Raw genomic sequence first — 23,689 nt, 5'->3', positions numbered from 1 at the left:
CATCTTAGACTGGGTAGAGATCTGGGTTACTGTACCTCCAGTTACACATCTTCCTGAGAGCATTAAGTTTCCCAGATTTTTAATACCTAATTATAGGCTAGGCTGTATGGAATAGCTCCTTGCTCCTCCTGTTTGACTTTATGTACAGCAAACCAGTGAAGATTAATTTGGTAGAAAGGGAACAAGGAATAATGAGTATCATGGATAGGACACAAATCAAGGTCCTGGACCCTTCTCCAAAGGCCACTTGTGTGTGAGCGGAGATGGTTAAATGGCTTTCCTCCAAACTGGAAACCATCTAGAGACTGGAAGATTCCAGTACTAGGGTGCAGCTCTTTTCAGAAGTGTTGTTTTATTGAAGTCAACTAGAAGGAGCTTGTTCTGCTCAAAAAAGGTTTTCAATAAAGCAGTGCAAATTCTTAGACTTCTGATTAATCTGTGTTCTTTCAAACACTTGTTACATATTCAATTTTCTTTTATTTTACATAGGTTTTGGATTGTGTGGGATTCCTGAAAACCTCATTGGGGGTTTATTGAAGACTGGGGTAAAGGGAATAACAGCAGTCAGTAATAATGCAGGGTAGGTATTCATATCTTTGTGGTTTGATAAGTACAGACTAAATATTATGCTCATGTGAAAAAGCTGATATGTATGAAAAAGTCTTACCTTTTCTCATAAGAATTTTTCATTAACTATATGCTTTGTTTGAAAATGTTAGTTTTGGAATGAGTCCAGAAAGTTCAGTACTTAGTTATGTATACTGCATTATTACATTTTCTGTGAACTTTTTACTTTTGAATTCTGTATTTGTGGTGAAATAATAATGATAATTTTGTATTGTTTCCATGGAATTTATAATGCTTGTAATTATGAGCCATTTTCTCATGTAGGTAGCCTCCCATCTGTTCTGTAGGAGCTCAGCTTTTACTTACTTACTGAAGGGGGAAAAAAATATCACTGGGAAACTGTTTTCTTGTGTACCTACTTTAGAATGAAAGAGAGACAAGTTTATGTGAGCTAGAAAGGTTGTTTGGGTATTAAGAACCTTGTTCTTCGTACAAAATGAAAATAGATGTCAAATCTTGCTCCTTCAATTCCTCCAGCCTTGCCGAAGAAGTGAATTAGGTAGGATTTATCTAATAATGCCTTGTGCAATTTTCAGCTGTGTCATTACATCTCACATACACTTTCTCTATAGATTTGCATCTCAGTCTGGTTTGTTTCAACATTTTAACATAAGTTAAAACCACAATACCATTTAAAACCCACAGATTTAGCTTATATATGTATTTCAGGCTTCTGAGGCTGAAGTTTATAATATGTTTATCTGTTTTTTTTTGTCCTTCATGCTTGCTCTTACATATTCATTGGGCAATAGATATGATTTGTGTTGGTATTTGGCACATACACTGCCAAACTCAAGCTCCTTAGACTCTTGTGGGTGTCCTGATTTCAGCTGTAACAGTTATTTTAATCCTTCCTAGTAGCTGGTGCAGTGCTGTGTTTTGGCTTTAGCCTCAGAACAACAGTGATAACACACCAGTGGCTGGGCTTAAACCATGACAATGGGGAGCTATTTCTGCTGGATGATAAAAAGAAGAGAGAAAGAGACAGAAATAATTTGAATGGAAAGATCAATCATGTAGAGATCATTCACTCCCCTCATACTCTTACCTCTGAATGACACAGATATATGTAGATAGACAGACTACACAGATGCTTCTGCGTTGGAGAGAAGGGTTAGAGTGTGAGGAAAAGTGAAAAGAGAAACACTGGAATAGAATGGAGAAGACATTTTGCATTGCATTTCTGCACATCATTGGTGGTGTTGCAGCTTAGAATCAATTTTGATTGAAATAATGCTGTCTTTCCTGAAAATTCTTTGGAGTTTGAGGCTGGAATGCTTACTGTAAAATGCTTGGTTGCTGGCAGAAAAACAAAATTTAATTTATTTTTACTTGAAACTAGTTTTCCATGGTCATTCGTGGGAGTTTGACAAGTTTCTCATACAACAGTGTATTGATTTGAAAGTGCCCAAGGGCATTTAGATTTTCATGAAGTCTAGTTTGTAAAAGTCCTTCTTTTGCTCTCATGGTGAATGGTATAATTTATTTTGAAATTTAACTCATAATAAAGTATAGTCTTATCTGTTGCTTGTTCTAGTTGTATTACTGTTATATGGAACTTCTGCTATAGTTCATCATGGTTTGGGACCCAGGTTAAAACACCAATGTCATCATTAGTAGGGTCATGATCCTTATCACAGCAGTATATATCATTTAAGCATCTTCCAATACCATGTCCAAAAGTACAGTGATATTAAAAAGTATTACAACATTAAATTCAAATTTTAAGTTGAAGTAGCACAGCAATTATGTATCCTGCAGCAACAGTATTCAAAAGGTGAGTTGTCAGGTGCTTTGTGGGATGAGTAATTTGTTACTTTCAAACATGCCTCAGGATTCAGTGTGTTTTGTTTTGGTGCTGTTGTGCTGCACTTGATGCCTTGCTGTGTTTCGTCTTCCTCACTGCAGCTAATTTCTCCAGCTTTTCCAGCAAGCAGAAGGAAATTGGTTGTGATTGGGTTTTCTCATCCTGCAGCAGGGTTAGCAGGCAGCTTGCAATCGGAGCAGGGAAGGAGCCAAGTATGCAGACAGACGAATTCTGGAGAACAGTGCAGCTGCGTGGATTAAGTCACATGTTTTTCAATACGCGTGAACCACAAAATGTGTTACAGAGCTATCTGTTCATACCTAAAATAGCATCAGTGGGGACAGTGCTTCACTTATACCTGGGTAAAAAGCAGTAATTAGGAAGTCCTGAAGCACTCTTATCAACTCTCTTTTAGCTGGAAAGAAGGTTCAGCAAAGCCTAAAAATGCTTGGCAGTGGCTGGAGACAGCTTTAAAGAAGAAGAATGTTCTCAAGTTCACACCCTGCTGTTCTGTGCTGCAGTGTAATAGGAATGAGATTTCTCCCACAAATCCTTGTTCAAGTCACATAATTGCTGGCAGGTAAAGTCCTTGTTCCAGCCTTTGAAAGGCTTGCCAAGGACAAGTTGTACAGTAGTGTGGAGTGTTCTTAGGCACCCTAAGTTAGAATATATTGCTAAACTTACTGTCTGTTGCTGTGGATTATGTTAGTACATATGCTTTGTGCTAGCTAGTGAAACAGCACCATAGTTACACTTTGCAAAGCCAAACAAGGCAAAGTGTTTGAAAGGGAAGCAGTACAAATATCCGCTATCTCTGGTATTTACACAACTTGCTTCAGGGGAAACTGGAGCTTGTGAACCAGAGATAGGGAAAGATACCATGGTGGGTGTGTGTGCTTCTAAAATACCACCTGTCACACCTTCCTTTATAACTTCTTTTGCCTAGGTTGTTCATATTTTAAATACTTCTTTGATGCTATATTATTATAAGCCCTCTAAATTTAGAAAAAAAAAACCCTATTTTTTTTAACCTGTCAACATAGCCAGACATTTAAAGTGATATTTTAATAAATTGGCACCAAATTATTATTATCAATTTTGCTTAATGAAATTGATAACTAATTTTGGCTGTAATCACATTCTGAGATCAATACTTCCATTCTGTCTCTACCACATAAATAGGTTGAATTTGTACTCGGTAAAAATGAAGTCCGTTACTTGAGTAGCTGCACATGTGGTCTTACTGTTATCAAATGTTGTCAAATGTCAAACAAGCTACTTCCCTCTGGCTTTATCTGCTTTGGGGACTTAAATGCACATTCTTCTTGAATGCAATAGTGTTGAGCAGTAGATCTTCACTTACAGTAAAAATAGAGAACTCACAGTTAATGTCTTAAATTACTAATCACGTAGATGCTCATCTAGAATGAGATTGACAGCATGCTGTCAGATTATCACAGGTGCAGGCTGTCTTATTAAAAGGCATTATCAGTTTTTTGAACCTTTAGTCTCCAAGCTGTTTTCAACATTATTTTAAAGTGTTATACGAAAAAAAAGGAGAAAATGGCTTTGAAATAAACATTTTAACTGTTGATCATGATTCCTGAGTACACTGTTATTTAGTTCTGTTGAACTCAATACCCTTGTTTTCCTAATGGGCTATTTGCAATTGCCACATCTCTAGATAAGGCACTATATGGCATAAGATGCAATAGTAGACTTGCTGCACCCCATATTTTGAAACAGAAAGGGTGTTTTTCTGTCCTTAGCATTTATCAAACCTGCCTTAAATTCAAAATATTTAACTGCTAGTTGTATTAAAGTTTAAGGTTATCTCATTTTTCAATCATTACTTTGAATTGTATATTTCTGCTAAAACCAAAATGTCAGCCACCTTTCCCACAGACGCCATATTTGTTCTTGCATCCTTATTAATACTTTTATATATATATCTATATAACTGTTATATATACTTACATATATATACATATGTATTTATATTACTTTATATATATTAAAATTATATGTAAAATTTATAGTCAGGTGGGAGTTGCATTCTGAATTCACAGAGAGTTTAGAAGTTTTTTCACATGAAGTAAGGCGGCAAGTGGTTTAATGGCATGAATTCAACAATCTGTTGATTCAGAGAAGTGAAATATTACTGAAAAAGTCTCTGAAGGCCTCGGAAAAAAGCCTGTATGTCCATAAAGATGTGATCAAGGTGATGCTCAGAGTATCTTACCATGTGTGAGTCATTTTTGTATATGCATAAAGAAATTCCTTAAACATCTCAAATATACTTTCAGAAGTGAAATGCAAGGTCACCAGTACCTTTTGTCTCTCTTGGTGGAAAGTGAGAAGTGAAGTAAAATACTACACATGGCAAGTTGCCAAAAGAATGAAACAAGATATTTACAATATTTTAAATGTTGATTCCTTTAAGCAATTTATTTCTCTTTTTATCATCTTCATTCTTTGTAATATATCTAACCAGTTGCTTTATTACAGATGTTAAATTGGTGACACTGTGTGAACTGCAAATCCCTGAAAATCTGACCAGGTCATGTTGCTGATTTTAGTATAGAGGTTAGTTAGCATTTTAGCAGCATGAATTGTACTAAACTTTGCACTACATGGAACATGATTGAGAAATCAGCTGTGCCTGTGACTTTCTTGTTGTGATTACAAATGAAAACATAATAGGTATAGAACTCAGCTTTGTTGAGGAACTGTTTCAAGCTGGTTTCAGAAAAGTGACAATAAAGGTTTAACTAAGCTTTCAGCCAGGAAACTTTTGAAGTATGATGCATTCATGATGAAATGAAAATACTTATCAGATTAAGTCTGTACAATATAGCTTCACTGAGAAGGAAAAATATGGTAAATTTTTGAAGTTTTGAATAAAGTTGTTTTATTTGTTGAACTTAAAACACAGTTTACGATTTCATAGCAGAAATTTATGTAGAAAGAAGAGACTTTGCTGCTGACTTAACCATGTATTATACAGCAGTTGTTCTCTTCAAAAATTACCTGCCTTTGCAATCTTTTGATGGACTTGGCTTATATGCCTCCATCATTCCCACAGTAGTGGACCATTGTTTTTGGAGGAGGATGGTGGGGGAAGAATACTGCCATTTTGCGGAGAGGCTGGAGCTGAGGTAAAGTTACTGGAGCAGGGAGGACAGAATTCACTTAAGAAGGCTTTAGCAGTGGAGTATTTTTCAGGGCAAACACTGCAGAGAAGGAGTAGAGGAAGGTTATGGCTTAGTCACTCCAACTTGCACTCAGGGCTTCATGATACCCACAGCCTTGGGCTCCCTTATTTTCATTATTCTTTCTCCCCTCAGGAGTGGCAGAAGTCCCAGGCTGCTGAGCTGAGAGAGATTCAGTGCACTGTTTCTTTTGTCCTTTGTCATGGGCTGAAAAGGGGGTGAGACGATTTCTGGGAGCTGACCCACTGCCCTTTTTTCTGTCCTAGTTCTTACTTCTCCTGATCAAGGCTGCCTTAGCATATGGCAGCACCCCTACTTCTCTCTTCCTTATCTTTTCTTGGTCACTTTCCCTCAGAGAGATTCTATCTCCCCTTTCTGCTTTCCATTAAGAATTTCCCATTAGGACAGGTGGAAAAATGTCCTCGGAAGCAGGAAAGAAGAAAGGTGGCTATAGACAATTTCTCAAGAATCAATGGGACAAATAAACATTATGCCTTTGTCTAGTTGACCTTCCTATGAACTGAATCTGTTTTCAGGTTAGTTGACTGCCATTCCTCATCTTGCTCTCTTTCTTTCCTCCACTTTCTGGAAGAGTATCATCTGAGCTGGCTCCTTAGTAATCTTCCAGCATAACATGGGGGGATTATTGTGGGACATAGTCTCACTGTTAAGAGGCAACTAGAAGACTGGGAAAGATAAGTAATGAAGAACTCGTATATGGGTGATTGTCCATGTTTATTTTACTCCTTGTATGCCTGCACTTCTGTGCAGTGGCTTCTAGCAGTCACCATCTAGTAGTCATCATTTTCTGCACAAAGTCTAGAAAGAATCACTTTGTGGTGCTTCCAGGATTATACTTCATAATTATATTTTGTGGACCTATGAATGTGCATCAGTAAGAACTTGGATGGTATCTTCATACCTTTTTTCATGTTGGTAAAGATTCATGTGATAGTAAAGCAGACAAGATGACTCTTTTAATTGAAGAATGGTAGAGGGAGTTGTTTTCCTCTCCCATCCTAGTTTCTTGTCAGGAATATGACTAGCTCTGGAACAGGTCTATCTGTTATCAAACTTCACACACAGTTCTGCAGCACTGGGACCTGCTTAATGCCTGCAGAGACTGCTCATGGTTCTCCAGAAGCTGACTAGTGTCATCTTCTATACCTATAGTCTTCAGGGGTGATGTAGTTATCCTCCCATCCCTCCAATCACCAAATTATGAGAAGAGCAAGGTCAGGTAGGTCATCGTGTTATCTTCTCTTTGAGCAATGTATTTTAGTTCTCCAAAACACATATATTTATTTTAATCTTTCCTAACCAGTAACTTCTGGTCTTGGTGGGGTCTCCCAGAAATATCCACTACAGCTCCTGGAGATTCTTTGAGCAATTAATATAGAGGATGACTGTTTTTTAAGAGATGTGGAATGAAGCCATCATGCTAATTGATGCTGCTCACCACGGGTTTCCAGTGTTCCCAGTAAGGGCAGCCAGTCTGTCCTTACCACTCCCATTTTTCTTAGACACATATACATGTCTTTACAAATGCAGAGAGAATGAGGAGAGCATAATTATCTCCTTTTACTCACCCCCACCCCTATCTGTAAGCCATCTTGTGTCTCTTGTCACAGTAGCATGACATTCAAGTCTTTTTTTCTGGAAGTCATCTCTGCCAAATTTTTTATTAGAGAAGGCAGACATTAGTTTTTGACAGGGAGGTTTCGTTGGTCTGAAAGGAACAAAACAATCGGAAGGAATGTATTGCTAAACAACCAAACCTCCTTAATGTTTCTTCTCCACATCAATAGAATGGGAAAATTAGGCTACCTGTGAGTGCCAGCTTAAATCTCTTTTTCTATATGTTTCATGTATACTCTTGATTCAAATTTTGTATTAATACAGAAAGGGAAAACTTCTAGAAATCGGAACATTTTTAAGAGCTGAAGAATGCATTCTCTGTCTTGGCACTAATGTGTACTTTCCCTCTTCCGACATCACACAACTGTATCTACTTACACCATGCCTTTTTCCTTCCTCTCTTGGGCAACACATTTTTATTGCACTCACCTTTGTTTGAATTTTTAAAGCACTCAATCCAGCTTTTAAAATAGACATATGGGATGCATGCAATCAACGCACTCATTAAAGGATCTGGTTTTCTTTTCATGGCTACCCCTAAAATATCTGTCTTGCAGGCAATGCCCTTTCTATCGTAATATTTTCGGTATAATCATAATTCAAGTTGAAAAGTTCAGAGAAATTTTTGTGCCTAAACCAAAAGAACCATGAAAGCAGCAAAATATGGAGAGAGCAAGTAGTTAATAATTGCCATAAAAAAAATGCTAGATTGAAAGGAATTTTCTTAAATTGGAAATTTTTATTTGTATTCTGGGATAGTCATGTCAGGTGAAGAGCAAAAGGTAGGGAGAATAATACTGTATAAACAGCATTTTCACTCCTATGTGAAATGTGTGTTTCGTAGGACATTTAAATATAAGAAAAAAATATAGGAAGTGTGAAACAGGCTGAAGTGCTCAGAGTGAGTTTTGGGAAGGATGAGCATGGATAGCAAAAAGGTTATTTTAGCTGGAAAACTGAATGAAGACTACATCCTTAAAAAGATGGATAGTACTGTATTTCTTTTAAGAAATTTGCATCTAAAATAAGCATATGAGTAACGGCAATTGGATTTTGTGATGCTGCTCCGAAGATGAAATGTGCCTGGGAATCAAAGTAGTTTTTTGTTATCAGGCAATCAGAGACTCTTGGTGCATGACTTTCTGAAGGTAAATTTCTTCTACTCATTGTGCTGGGGAAATAATGTTGTATGACCTGTGTGCTCAGTGACTGCTCCTCACTGCATTTTTTTTTTTGTTTTGTTTAATAAGCAGACAGCCTTTGTGGTGAGGAGAAAGAAATTACTTAAGATGTGAGGAACAATTTAGGATGAGTGTGACAGAGCCTAACTTCTGTGCAACTTTCTATTTCATTTCTACATGGGACATCATAACAGTACTAAGTTTTGCTTGAGAGAAAAATACCTGCCTGTAGCAGATGAAAAAATCAAGTGTGTCCATGTGAGATCCTGCAGGATGATAAGCAAAATCCTACTGAGGACAGTAGGTTGCAATAGCTGCTTCTGAGAGTGTAGGAGGATGGATTATAGATCTTAGTAAAATGAGGCAGAAATTTCTTTAATCTTTGCAAATCTTCAGAAGCTTTGTTGCTATCCCTTTCTCACGTGAGCACGCACTTAGAATTTTGTCCTCTGTATACAAAAGTCTCTTGTCTGGCTCTTTCTGTTCAGTAGCTTGCAAATTTTGCAGTGGTAAGAGCAATGTTAACCACCTGAATGATACACAGAAGTGGCAGACTGGTTTGTAACCAGTTCAAGCTGCCCCTATTTGTTACCGCACTATAAAGCACTGCATGGTTTTGTTTAACTTCTGTATTTTTGCTACACAGTACTTTAGTAACACAAACCCATTAAACTGCTGTCAGGTATTGGCTGGTCTGCTGCCTTTTAGAATGACAGCTCAGGGTTTGGTGGTTTTCTTGTAAGAGAAGTTGTTCTGCTATGAGTGGGAGTTTTGGCATTTGTATTTTATTTTATTTTTTATTTGTTTTAATCTCTTTCTTTGCTCGCAGACTCCTCTTTCTTCTCTATTCTCACATTTTCTAGTTTGAAACTGCTGGAATCTTTTCCTGTGGGGAGGTAGGAATATAGGTTGTTTCCAGGCAACACACATTTTAGTCTCAAGGCTTTGGCACTGCGACATTTTAAATATTGCATCAGAGTCAGATTTTTTGTTTGTTTATTTATTTATTTATTTAACAGGTCAGACTCAGAGAGTGGAGCAAGCTTTCATAGTAACTCACATTCTTTATGATTAAAGAATATAGAATAAATTCAGAGACTCAGGTCAGAGAACTTATTCCATGTCCTTGCATTGCAGTTTCCAAAACAACCGAGAATGCATAGAAGTGGGATATCTTCTTAAAATAGTCCTGACCTTAAAATAGTCCTTGTTCGGAATGCAGCTGAGAATTCTTTTGGATTGCAAGTCTTTCCGTGCATCTATTGTGAGTGTTGTGGTACAAGGTGATGCTGATATTGCTCTGCTCAGCCCCAGTTCCTTCTTCTGCAGCACTGCAGCATGTGATATGGGACATTGATGCTGGCAAGCAATAAGATAGGGGTGCTGTTGTACTCAACAATGTATCTTGATTTGTAAATTGTCCATCCATCCCTCCCCCCAACTCCTGCCTTGAGTAACATAGGTGTGGTGGTTTTTTTTGTTGTTTTGTTTTTTTTTTTCTTTTGGAGGATTTTTTTAGGGTTTTTTTTTTGAGTTTTTTCTCATTTGTATGGGGAGAATAGATTTGTATTGCAGTACTTACACATGTCTCCTTTACATTCTTTTTTTTCTCCATCACCATAGTTTACACAACACACAGGGGATATATTGACTGATAATTTGGGTAAGGTATAAGGAGGGATAGTAGAGGGAAAATGATCTGACACACTGCTTTCTCCATCTTGTCGTTAGTGGAAAAAGAGCTAATTTCTGATTACATAGAGAAGGAAGCCAGGATTGAAGATGTGGTGATGTAGGAATACCAAAAGGGTGAGATCTGTATAGCAAAGGGATATATTTCATTAAAACAAGGAATAGAATTGCAAAAATACATACAGCCTTTTTGGAGCTCATCTTTGGGGGTGGTGTTTTCAACAGGATGCATATATTGTTAGTACATGTTCATCCTTGTTATAGCATGCTGGATACTAGGTTTGGTTTCTCAAAGTATTCCTTTGATATTTTTCAATATTTTTAATGCTGAAATCTCAAGCCATTGTGCAGATAATGAAGTCGTACTGAGTTGAGACATCTAGTGGTCATACATCACTTTTTCGGGGGTGCTTCTGGACCATGACTTCTTTCTGTTCTTTACTTGTGTTGCATGACCAACAGAAATGTAGTGGAGTTTTGCACACACATGCCAGCCTGCCAACATCCTGCATAATGTGTTGGGAATGTTAAAGAAACATGCCTTTGCAATATAATCTGATAATCTCAATTTTTATATTTTAATTTACTGTTTTTTCGAACTGAGATGCGTTCTTTTACCCTTGGTCACAGGAACTCTTGGAATATGTTTTTGTCCTATCACTACACAATAAAGGGTGACAAACATCACAAAATTTCTAAAGACTGATAGAGAGTAATGTCTTCACAATATCAGAATCTAGAAGCACTGGGACAAGAAAAGTGTAATGTGTTATCTTTGGCATTCAGTTTAAGCTGATTTTATGATACAGACAAGAAAATCTGGACCTCAGTGTTAATATTTTTTGCTGAAGTAGGCAATTTCAAATTGAATTACTTACTGTAATAAGAAAATTTAACTACAAATATTCTTTTGCCTTATATACAAACTAGCACTATAAATGTGAATGTGCCTTTCTCATTGAGCTGCTAGTCGATCACTTGCCTTTTTCCTCAGGAATAAGAGTTTAAACAGAAAGAGCTCTTTGTTCACTCAAAATCAGATTATGCCATGTGTGACTTTTTATTAATTAGTAAGGCTTTGTAAAGGAGCAGGTAAGTAAAATAACACCACTTGTTAAGCTGGTATTTGTAGCTGTTTTATGTGAAATAACTTTAAAAGGAAGTTTTGGATCTATTCAGTGCCTTGGAAGAGGTGAGGTCTGAGCAGTGGACTCCAAAATTTTAATTGTATCTTTGATGTTTCTCCTTCTGAACGATGGAATTCGATTTTTATCTCGAATTCCTTATGTCTAAAGTGGAAGGAGATACCTTTGTTCTGTCTTTTTAAGTCATTAAAGCTTATCAAGTGCTTTGAATATCCCAAATCTGTTATAAATGCTGAGTATTTTCTGGCTTTTTCCACACAGCGTTGACAATTTTGGACTTGGTCTTCTGCTTCAGACGAAGCAGATAAAACGCATGGTGTCATCATATGTCGGAGAGAATGCTGAATTTGAACGCCAGTATTTATCTGGTGAGCTTGAAGTTGAGCTTACACCTCAGGTAAGAATTGTCTCTAGGAGATTAGTGATTTCTTCTGAAATACTGAGTAGAATAGTGCTGACGTGTTCTTACAAAATGATTTTGCAGTCTAAATGTTTCACCTCTGTGCAGAGATGTATGGTGAAGACAGACAGCAGTTGCTGCCTGTGGTAGGTTGACCCTGGCTGATGCTAGGTGCCCACCATAGCTGCTCTATCACTCTCCCTCCTCAGCTGGGCAAGGAAAAGGAAATATAATGAAAGGTGGGTTGAGATAAGGACAGGGAGAGATCACTCACTTGTTACTGTCATGGACAAAACAGACTTGACTTGGGGAAATGAGTTTAATAGAAGGACAACCTGCTTCACCATGGTCTTTGTCATGGTCTGCAGAGGTGCCTGGAGCAGCTTCTCCCCTCCTTTACTGACCTTGGTGACTGCAGAGCTGTTTCTCACATACATTCTCAGTTCTCTGCCTTCTGACTGCAGCTGGTGTTGCACAGTTTCCACCCCCACCCCACTCTTCTTACATATGTTATCCCAGAGGCCCAGCACTGCTTCTGGTGGGCTTGGCACTGGATAGCAGTGGATGTATTTTGCAGCTGGCTGGCTTTGCCTTCATTGGACACAGGGAAAGCTTCTAGGAGCTTCTCATAGAAGCCATCACTGTAGCCCCCTGCTACCAGAACTTTGCCACACAAGCCCAGTACGCCCTCTTCGGCTCATGGGAGGTGCACTGCAGCTAGTCTGTTAAGAAACAGATAGCCTGTTAAAAACTGACTGGTCGTATTAAGTGAATTCCTTTTATGGCTAGTTACATTATATTAACTTTGAGTGTGTGCATATGTATATATATATGTATGTATACACACACACATATAAACATTTTATTGTACAGTGTTTGATATTTGGTAGTTCTTCCTAGACTGTGGGCTACTATGGCCTATTTAAGGGCAAAATCAGCAGCTCGTGAATTCCTGTAGTAGTGTCAGCTCTTGTGTGCTTTAGGGGATGTTGTGTGTACAGTGTCTGCCATCTAGTGGGTAGACATCAACTTGGATTTCAGTTCATTGTGAGATAACTCTTTTGGGCTTGGTCATTAAATCTTAAGTAAATCTCTATGTAGAGTTATCAGCCAGTATTTATAACTTTACTTTTTAGTAACATAGTTTTAATTATTTTAGCACTGCCAAGCTACCTAAATAGCCCAAATGCAATGAGATGCTAAAATAATATCAGTCACATTCTATTGAGATGGAGCTTTGTAAAATCAGTTTAAAATTTAAAGCGTACTCTGTTGTCGTGGTTTAAGTCGCACAGCTTGTTCACTCACTTCCCTCCCCACCTTGCTCCCCCAACTCCCAGAGAGTTGGGGAGGAGAATCCAAAGAATGTAGCTCCCACAGGTTGAGATAAGAACAGTTTAATAACTAAGGAATAACACAAATCACTACTGCTACTACTAATCATAATGATAAAGGAAATAACAAGTGAAGAGAATACAACACCTCACCAGCCACTGACCCATAACTCACCCCACCCTGCCCAACTGAGCACCGACCGCAACCTCCTCCAACCCCCAGAGTACTAGCCCTTCTGGGTAACTCTCGGTTACATCCTGGGCATGATGTGCTATGGTATGGAATACCTCTTTGGCTAGCCTGGCTCAGGTGTCCTGTCTCTCCTTCCTCCCGGCCTCCCCTCCTCCCTGGCAGAGCATGAGGCTTAGAAAGTCCTTGGACAAACCAAACATTTGAGCAGTAACTGAAAACATACTTGCTATCAGCAACTGTTCCCAGCCCAAAAGTCAAAACATAGCACTGCACCAGCTACCAAGAAGGAGAAAAAATGACTGCTACTGCTGAACCCAGGACAACTGTGTTAGCGTATGGCAATTCCAAAGGTGACACATAACCTTTCTGCTTTAAACAGCTATTTTTTTAAAGTGTCTGGGTAAAGCAACAGTCCTGTGTTTTTTTTCAGAGAAGAGTCCATCTCTTGGGAGTATCTCTTAGAAGCCCAGAGATGGATAGAAAAGCTCATTTTATACCCAGTCAGCCAGGAAATAACTAGGCACTTGTCACTTCCCGTGTTTCAAAGGTCACAAATCTTACAATTTGTTGGGTTTTTTTTCCTACTTAATGTTGAATGCTTTCGTCTAGAAGATCTTGAACTCCTTAGGCATATAATTGGTTTTGTGGACTGCACAGACAAGTTGTGTAGATCCAGAATGAAAATAATGGGTCTACAGTGTGCAATGGTAAATGGGTGAATTAATGACCTGCTAGGATATGTGGGATTTGAAATATTTGTTTCAAGATAAAATAGGCTTTTGGAAAATATGCTTCAAGTTGGTATGACTTAGTCAAAATGGGGGACTGCTGTGTCCTTGTTACATTGTAAGGGAGAGGTCCTGGTGAGATCTTGAAATGTGAAGGCTGCTTGGAAACACATTGTGTTTCTTACAAGATAACTGGTGAAAATGCAACCTGTATTTTGAAAGCTGCCAGGATAGATAATTGACCATGACAGTCTTGTCTTGCTTGGAATCCAGAAATACATGTACTTATATATATTTAAAAAAAAAAAATGGAAAAGAAAAAGAAAAAAAAGAAGACTGACCAAAAAAAAAAAACAAAAGAAAAGATACTAATGAAAAGCAGGCAGACATGTCTTTGGCCATAAGTCTGTAATTAAGACTGATGAGAAATTTGGACTGTTAATATTCACAGTATAGTTGGACATAGAACAGAGTGTAGATTTGGTGGCCAAATACAGCAGAAATTATGTCCTCTCAGCTTCTTGGTATTCTCAGCATGAACAATCTAGATCACTGGATTCTCTTGGTCTGCTGTGTGTGGCTTATTTATCTTGGAGTGAGGTATGAAGTTTTTCTTAAGATGTTGGAGAATAAAATATATTTATGTAGTATGTAGAAACATATTTTTTTTTAGTTTAGGCTGTACAAAACAAAAACATTCTAGCTTATTTAGCTGGGAAAGAGAAAAAAAAAAACCCAAACCTCTGTTCTTACAGTAATGAATTGGAAAACAAGCTGAAGGAGAGGAGCCACAACAAAGTGCTAGGGCTTGAGAGCTGACAGCAAGTTGTGTACTTTTGAGCAGTTTATGGCCATGTGTGAAGCATTTCTTGCCATACCCAGTACCAGTCCCACAAAGGAGAGCTAAAATGGGAGGAAAAATAGATGCAATGGTCTACTGAGTTCAGAAGGAAAACCTCCAAATGACAGGATGTAAAAATAAGTTAGTTACCCATTCAGCAAGGTTTGATTTGTTGTTCTGAAGTGACTAATTCTTAAGTATGTTTTCCCATAGGGTACACTTGCTGAACGTATTAGAGCAGGAGGAGCAGGAATCCCAGCATTTTACACCAGTACTGGTTATGGGACACTGGTGCAGGAAGGGGGTGCACCTATCAAATACAACACAGATGGCACCATTGCTATTGCCAGCCAGCCAAGAGAGGTAAGACATCAATTGTTACTAGGAAGCCTTTTTAAAAAACTGAATTTCTTACATATTTCCAAGATAAATAGTAGTTTAAGCACCTCCTGTCCAAGTTTAACCTTGGTATATATTGCGTTAAGAGGTTTTTTGTTGTACCAGACACATTAGTTTTGCTTCCACTGCTTCTGTCCTCTGTGATGTGTTAGGTATTTTTTTACAGCTTCACGGTGACTTAGTACCAAAAACGGGTCCAGGTGAATGCCTGCCTTGCTGAGTTACTCTTCACTTGAGAGCTTTCTGACCAGATTCCCTGTGTATTCAAACAAAACCATACACAGGTCAGCACAGTGCACCGCATGGATTAAGAACAGCATCCTGCTAGTGGGGCAGGTGCTCCTTAAATACTGTGGAATGGAGTAAGCAGCCCTGCCACTATACATGAAGCTTTAGCAGTAGCAGAGATGGTAAGTTTTCCTGTTAGATGGGGAAGAGTTCAGCTGACAAAGCCTTTCAGAAAATGCTTTTCAGAGGTGCAGTTTAGTTGGAACATAGAAATTGCAAAGAGAGAAAAAAGTGTGGCTTCCAAGTGGGAAACAAGGGAGTCATAAAGAAAATAGGTTCTGGGTACCATAACTCTACTTCAAGAAGTGGATGCAGCTAATGCTGTAAATTCCAAATAGGATGCAAACTGCATTAAATTCTACCTCAAGAACATGTCTGGGTAAAGGTAATTTCCCCCCTTGTATTTTTTTATATTTTATATGTGGTTATTTTCAGTATTTAATTAATAACTTAGGGTTGGGGTTTTACCCCCCCCCCCCCCCAATTGTCTTACTGAATATGTCATTATGATGTTTTACAATTAGAAGGAACGTTTTGTTTATAAAATAGCTTATAATTTTGATAACTTTTTTTTTCTACTTTTAACAGTTGTGGAAACATCTCTCTTACCCTCCTCAGGCATTTGGGAGGCCAATAATGTGACTAGCATGATTTGATCAAATCCATTTTGGATGCAGCTGTCATTTTTAAAAGCTCAGATCTCCTCTTACAGGACCGAAAACCTGACTCTTGACTTTTAACATATTTCCTCCCCTTCTCAGGAATTTTAACCAGGTCTCAAGTATTTGTGTATTCTCTGACTTTCTGCATTGTTAAGAGAAATGCTATTTCATGTTTCTATATAGTTTTAAAATATTAGCTGTTCATCAGTTACATATTCTCACTTCAGGCACTATATAATTACAAATATTGATCATAAATGCAGAAAAAAAACGAATGAAATTCCACCCATCACATGTTGTGAATTGAGTAATATGTCTCACTTTGTCCATTTCATTTTACATTTGGGGTGTCTGATGATGGGCAGTGATTACAAACTTACTCAGTACTTCTGTTTTAGCACTTCAGTTTTTGGTTAGCTGGTAGCTATGAAGGAAAAAGCGTGTCTAATTCCAGCAGATGGAACAGCAGGAATGTGGATATGTTTCTCACAGTTTCACTAAGGAGAGATACTATCATGAAACTGGGGTTTATAACCTTTGCATTTCTCTGTTATTATACAGCTGAGCTGCAGTTTTTCAGATAAAGCTTTGTGTAGTACCAGAAGAGGTCTAAATATAATAGTTCATAAAATTAATCCCATAAACAAATATTACATGGGAGATCTGTTTGAGCAATCCTACATCTCAATAGTGTACTTTTCTCTGCAGGTGCGAGAGTTTGATGGCCGTCACTTTATTCTGGAGAAGTCAATTACAGGAGACTTTGCTCTCGTGAAGGCATGGAAAGCTGATCGTGCAGGAAACATAATTTTCAGGTATGACTTGTTTGCCAGTGGGAAAAGATTCTTTAACAGTTTAGATAATGAAAGAGAAGGAGAGTCCTGTCTCTTGTGCAATGGCAAAATAATATTCCACTGATTTAACTTTCTTTTATATTGCCTTTCCTGTTGTCAAATTATACTGCTTGAAAAACCAAAATATAATTGCTTTTTATAATGACTTTTGAGAATTCAAATGTAGCTGTCAAATAAGGCATTGGTAGTTAAAAATGTGACTTAGCAGACCAAAGTTGTTATGATGTCTTTGGACAAATGTAGTGACATTCTTTTAATTTCAATTTTCATGTTAGTTTGGGTCGTTCTTCTTGTGCATCTGAAGGCTGACTCAAGAATCACAAGTTTATGTACATCAGAAGAGAAGGGACCGGAGTCAGTGTCCTGGCCAGTCAGTGATGGGAAAACTTGATCCTGCCCCCGAAAACTGTATTTAAAGTCAAATTGATCTCAGTAATACAGGGAGAGGCATTATATGAATTTAAACATCTTTTGCAGTGAAAAGTTTGAGTGTTGTGCTAGTGAGAATGTAATTTATTTGATGTTACTGCTAATAGATATTTAACTTGTGGATTTATTGAGTTGCTGCATTTGTGCTCTGGTTTGTCCTGAACTGAAGCAGGAGAGGTTTACTTATGTTTAATGCCTGGTGTTTATTTGTTTGTTTATGGCTATCAGATGAAAAGGCAAATGTTGTGGTAATCAGTTGCAGTTTACTACGAGATGCTGAATTATAGAATCACAGAATGGTTTGGGTTGCAAGGAATGCTAATGATCATCTAGTTTTAAGTCCCCTGTTATGGGCAGGGACACCTTCTATTAGATCAAGTTGCTCAAAGCCTCATCCAGCCTGGCCTTCAACACTGCCAGGGATGGGGCAGCCACAATTTTTCTGGGCAACCTGTGCCAGCACCTCACCACCCTCACAGTGAAGAACTTCCTAATGTCTAATCTAAATCTCTCTAATCTAAAACTCTTGACATCCTGTCTTGCCCACTGGTTTCTGATTGAAAACTGAACTTTCTTTTGTGCATGCATGTGAATTTGATGGAGCTAAACTTCTTTCCTTAGAGTCTGGGACATGGAATACAGGAAAGTCTCCTTAGGCTTGTCTTTGATCTTGAGCCTCTGCTGTCTGTGCTTTTACCCTGTCTACTGATAGTTATTTCTGAAAAATTCTTGTCTTCTTCACAGAAACCAAACTGGCTCTGTCTGTTCCCTCCCTGGCCCCCCTCTCCCCTCCCCTCCCGGCCCTTCTTTTATGTTCTTTTGGTCAGTTGATACCAGATACTACCTCTGGCTGGAGTAAACACCTGAAAATCTTGATTCCTTCTTTCAAATGTAACTAATCAAAGATGGGAACATCATCATCCAGTGTCTTACTCTATGCTGAGTACTGCTAACTTAAAAGAATTTGCTCATAATAAGCAGTGACCCATTCTGGTTTTGGATGAGACACATTGCCAGATGGCCTAGAACAGAGAATACAGGCTCATTTCAGATCTTGCGGGAGACAACAGAGTAGATTATTGTAGGTAATAATGTAACAGTAATATTTCTGTGTTCTGCAGGATGGAAAGTAAAATGTGTTTTTCACATTATGCCACATAGAATCCATATATTCACTGTCAATGGGACTCTTGCATACTTTTTTAATTGCATAACTTCTGTTTTTGTTTGCTGAGGTGTGCCTAGATAGACATAGGCTTTGTTTACTCAAATCTGCCACCACTTTCACAGCAGTGTGGGACTCTTTCTAGAATGTTTCTCTTGACATGATGTGTTTTTTAGGAATTAGATATTTGATTTCGTAAAAGATTGCTGCTTCTAAAACAACTTTACTAACATCAGAAAATTCTAAATTGCATAAACTTGTATAAATTGGCAGAATCAAGCTCATTATCTCTTCATAATTTGACATTAAAATGTTTTATCGTAACTTTTTCCCCATGTAAAAATAATTTCATATCAATTTCTTTTACTGGCAGACTAGTTACTACTATCTTGTAAATTCTTTGGCTCAGAAAAGTACTCATGTCTGCTTTCCCCCATCTATATCCATTTCCCTGCTCCTTTAATTCAGATTTTGTAATTCTGTTTTTCTTTTAATTTTTGACTCTACATAGTTTAGGATGACAATTTACTGATAGCTAGAAGAATAGAAATTTGGGTTGTTTTTTTAATTGTTCACTCTTTACTCTTAATGGCTTATATCCCTTTGTGTTTACACACTAAGGAGACCCATGGACAAAAGGTATTGTCCCTTCTGTAGCCTCCATTGGAGACTTAACAGCTGCTGCATATGGCCAGTAAAACAGGATTTTCCCAAGATATGTGTCTTTGGGTTTAGCTTTGATTCTGTAGGTCTCTGCAGATTCCTCTAGAATCATGTTAAAATTGAAAGGTAGCCTCAGGAGTTGGCCATTTCAATTCGCTACCTCCCTCGGAGCCACGAGATGGCAGTAGCATCCCAAAGTTCATTGCGGCTGTGGCATTAGGCGTGATCATCATGCAAAAGGGTGAAGAGGAGGAGAAGGTGTTGGAAAATAAGGGTGTTCAGAGAAAAATAAAAGTTTGTGGAAAAGGAATAGGAGAGTTTGGCTTGTTTTGAACTCTAGTTTCATGCATTTTGATGAAAAAATTTCAAGAATTCTACCTTTTAAAAGAGAAAAATGCTGAGATGCGATCAGAGGAACCACATTAAAAATATTTTTTTCTTAAATATTCTGAAAAATACATAGAAGTGTTGACACAGCTAGCTTGTTTTCCTTGTGTCTTCTAGAATCTCGGTGCAGATCCCAGCACAACTCTACATGTCATGTGTTAGTTTTATTCCTTGGAGGTTCTTTTTCCTTGTTAACAGAAATACTGTTTGGGAATACTTAGGAGGAATGCCAGAGTTTTGCAACGGGTGCCAAAACTGGCACAGGCTTTTCAATCAGAAGGGTTGGATTAAATTTACTACTGTGAAAAATGCTATCCCAAGTGTTAGTCTGAACTATGAAGGCACATGTGGGATTTGAGAGGTTGTTAGGCCTTGTGCTGCCCCCTGTGAAGATAATTTAATTCTTTGTGCAATGAAATAATGGGAAGGAACACTGTGCAAAGCCCAGCTTGCTGCTGCTCTTGGATCTATTAAATGAAGATATAAGTAACATACCCAATTCCAATTAGGTAAGGTGCTGACCGAAAAAGATCTGTAATATTTTCTAATGTCACAAAATATGGTTTAATTTCATATGTATCTTACACAATTCATAATACTTTTCCTCCTTTCTGTCTCTTTATTAGTCCTCTAGCTATTTGTCAAAAAGATTTGTGATATTTATATTACAGAGACACTTGTAGTAGCTTATCTCTGAAAAGTCCTTCCTCATACTGTTACAGGCTTTACTATTTATTAGTTTTATTTTTTTCTTTCAGGAAAACTGCCAGAAACTTCAACCAACCTATGTGCAAAGCTGCCAAGACAACTGTGGTAGAGGTAAGAAACTGAAGCATAGTAAGCCCTATACCCCTGTAGTCAACATACCCCTCTGGTTTACATGGCATTCTGAGGAGAGAGTTCTCCTTTTCTCGACTCTTTGCTAGATTTCATATCGGGGACAGTGGTTTAAATTGTATACTTGGGTTGCCTACTCCTAACACTATGCTCTGTTTTATTAATTAGTTCACTATGGTTCCTCGGTTTCTTATTGTTCATCTCATCCCGGCCAGGACTTCATGTTCTCTGTGATCAGCCTTTGAAAGAGAAACAGAGCATCAACCAAATTGTTCAAATTTCTAAATGTTCAAATTTCTAAATAGCATGTGGATGAAAGAAGAAACAATAATCTTAGGCTGTGCTTGAGATGATTAACATAATACCTTATACAAAAATTCCTGAAAATAAGGATAAGTACATAACAACATAGATAGGGCAAATCATGGACGTATCACAGCCGTGGGCTCTAAATTTCATAAATTACATAAATGTAAGTCCAGAATAAGATACAGACATTTGGTTATGCCTTGAGAAAGAGGCTGGATTAGATGATCTGTAAGTTTCTTTTGGTTTTTTTTTTCCTTGTTGTTTAAAACAATAATGTTTAAAACATTGGAGCAGCCTACACTGGAAATATATTAGTGACTGAAGAGTTGCTAAGGCATAGCAATATCTGAAAGATATAATGCTCTGTTTATTTTTTAATATCTGTTAGCTTTTTATGTGCCTAATGAAAGCTATGTAAGGTTTGATAGTAAGATCAAGAAAAACTCTTCAGGACTATTTGTAGAAAATTCTAAATGAAATAGGCTTTTGTTTCTTCAGGAGCTCTGCTTTGGTTTTGTTTGGGTGTTGGGTTTTGCTCTGTTTCGGATTTTTTTTTTTAAATCTCACATGGAAAACATATTTGTTATATAAACATCTCTGGATAATACATTTGGGAATTTGAGTTATTTCCTTGTGTTTAAAAGAACTATGGCAAAAAGTACTATAGAATTTGTTGCATGATTTATAGTGACGATTGAGCAGCAATACATGAATTTTCAGTTGGTTTTCAAGAGAGGTTTAAAATATTTTTCCATTTAAAATGAAATAATTTTCCATCATTCCGTTTCCTTCTAGACAGTTGCCCTTCAATACTTTGTTCAGTCTGGCATTTAGAGAATTTAAGTAGATCAAAGCCTTCCACCTACATTCCATTTAATTCTCTCTGTCTGCTCTTATATACACATGTGATAGGGTAGAATTTTCTTGTCAGTGAGCAACAATTATGAGACACCCTTCTTGCTATAATTCCACTTAGCAATCTTAAGCAGTTCTGCTGTGAACTGTGTCCACCTTGAATCTTGTTGCACTTTCAATAACACTTAGAAACTGACAGGCGTCTTGCAAGATGGTACATTAATGCTTTTTCACAACTCTTTTTTTTTATGGATAAATTAATGGATGAAGAAGCATAATCAGAGATTTAGGACAAATACATATTTTGAACCAAATGCAGTGCCTTATTTGCTTAACTTTTAAGTGTCTTTCTTCCAAAGTGGAATTCAGAATGTTGTGCCTGGATTGAAGAGTTCAGACCCAGGGAGTCAGAAGGAGAGACTTGTTATGGCATTTAGCACTTGCTCAGTACAGAGCATTGTCAGCTTGCGGCTGTTTAGAGCTAACTAGGGAACCCAGGTGACTGAAAAGAGTTTTGCCTAACTCCTTAGTTAACATTGTTTGAGGCTGAAGTGTGAAATATTCAATGACACAGGGAGAACAAAAAATTTTGCGTAGGGTAGTAAGTCAGATACTCTCTTGGCAGAGGGATTTCTGAATTCTGGTTCCTGTTTCCAGCTCTGTTTCCCTTTATCACTCAGTGACCATTTACCTTAATTCAAGCAGAGAGTCCTATAATTAGAGATTTGAAGTCATCCGTGCTACTTTCCATCAAACTAGCTACAGGTCAGGCCTGTCTTCAGAGTCATGCACTGATTAACTGGAAATTGCAGGACTGTAGTTGCTCTGTCTAGCGTTCCCATCCTGATTTTGGTGGTGGAGCTTTCCACCTGTTATGCAACCAGACTTTTGCTGTCAATGTTTGCTTGTCTGGCATGAAGAACAAAGTTGAGATAGGTGGCTAGGAAAAATTAGAAGCATATCTCTCCAATATTTGATTCTGATTTTTGAGTTGCTGATTTTTTTCCTTTAAAATGAGTGCTGTAAATACTAAGAAAAAGGGAACTGTTTTGGTTTGGGTTTTTGGTGGATTTTTATTGTGTTTTTTGTTTTCTCCCATAGCAACTCTGGTAGTTGATGTATTTCTCAAGTTTTATCTAGTCCTTTAGAAAGAATATCTTTTTCAGAAACAGAATTTGATTTGTTAAACTCCTAAGTTAGAAGAATGGGTGCTAGGCTGTTCATTTATGTCACTATTAAGCCAGTAAGTATATTCAATCAGAGTATAATTTGAATTTTGGATGATAGGTTTAATCAGAAACTTATCCTACCTTGATGCAAATAAAACAAGAGGTGGAAAAAGCATCCTTCTGTTTGTGCTTATTCCAGTGGTTAATCACCTTCACTGGTATAAATATGTCTTCATACTGTAATTATTTTGGTTGTAGGTTCCATCTCTTCTGCTGATTAGAAAACTTTCTGAAGTTGGCATTTCCTTCCCACTAGATGAATTCTCAGTGCTGTTAATATGATGAACAGATTGAAGTCATGGATTCTAACTATAAAACATTTTCTTCAGCTCTCCTATCCTTTTTACGTCCATCTCCTTCTTGCTCTGTTTTTTTTCTGGAACTTTACTAATGTGACTAATTGGAGTGTCTTCAGCACTGTAACACTGCTGCCACTAATGTCACCTGAAAAGTAAAGTTACTCTTTGGTCCTGCTGCTTCCTTGTTTGCATACCTGAACCCTCTGCTGATCATTATACAGGGGCTCTTATAGCGTTGCTTACATCTTGTTGATCAGTTTCCAGCATCCTTCAGGAAGTGTAATCAGTGTTTTCCAAAATACGTTCTGTAAATGTGGCAGATATTTCTTCATCACGGATGTCTAACTTTTGTTATAAAGCATGTTATAGTTGCATAGACCAAGTTTACCTGCGTGTCTCGTTATCGATACTTCCTTCATAGGGTTTATTATCTAACCAATCTTTCTCTCAATTTATTTTAATTTCTGATAATTGATAAAAATATAGGATTACAATTAGCATAGTGCATTCCATAC

At 37.6% G+C, this 23,689-nt stretch overlaps 1 protein-coding gene across 1 annotated transcript in view; it reads left to right on the top strand.

The window, feature by feature from the left end:
- OXCT1 (3-oxoacid CoA-transferase 1) overlaps positions 1 to 23,689 on the top strand; it is an 82,100-nt gene that overhangs the window by 3,664 nt on the left and 54,747 nt on the right. Inside the window, exons 3-7 of the mRNA XM_034073064.1 lie at positions 490 to 580; positions 11,564 to 11,699; positions 15,012 to 15,161; positions 16,856 to 16,962; positions 20,404 to 20,464. Of these exons, the coding sequence (XP_033928955.1) occupies positions 490 to 580; positions 11,564 to 11,699; positions 15,012 to 15,161; positions 16,856 to 16,962; positions 20,404 to 20,464 (545 nt within the window). The remainder of the gene's footprint in view (positions 1 to 489; positions 581 to 11,563; positions 11,700 to 15,011; positions 15,162 to 16,855; positions 16,963 to 20,403; positions 20,465 to 23,689) is intronic.

The sequence above is a fragment of the Melopsittacus undulatus genome, chromosome Z, assembly GCF_012275295.1.
Source record: "Melopsittacus undulatus isolate bMelUnd1 chromosome Z, bMelUnd1.mat.Z, whole genome shotgun sequence".
NCBI classification, from domain to species: Eukaryota; Metazoa; Chordata; class Aves; order Psittaciformes; family Psittaculidae; genus Melopsittacus; species Melopsittacus undulatus.
The sequence above is the reverse complement of the archived record's forward strand: the minus strand, read 5'-3'. Positions and strand labels throughout refer to the sequence as shown.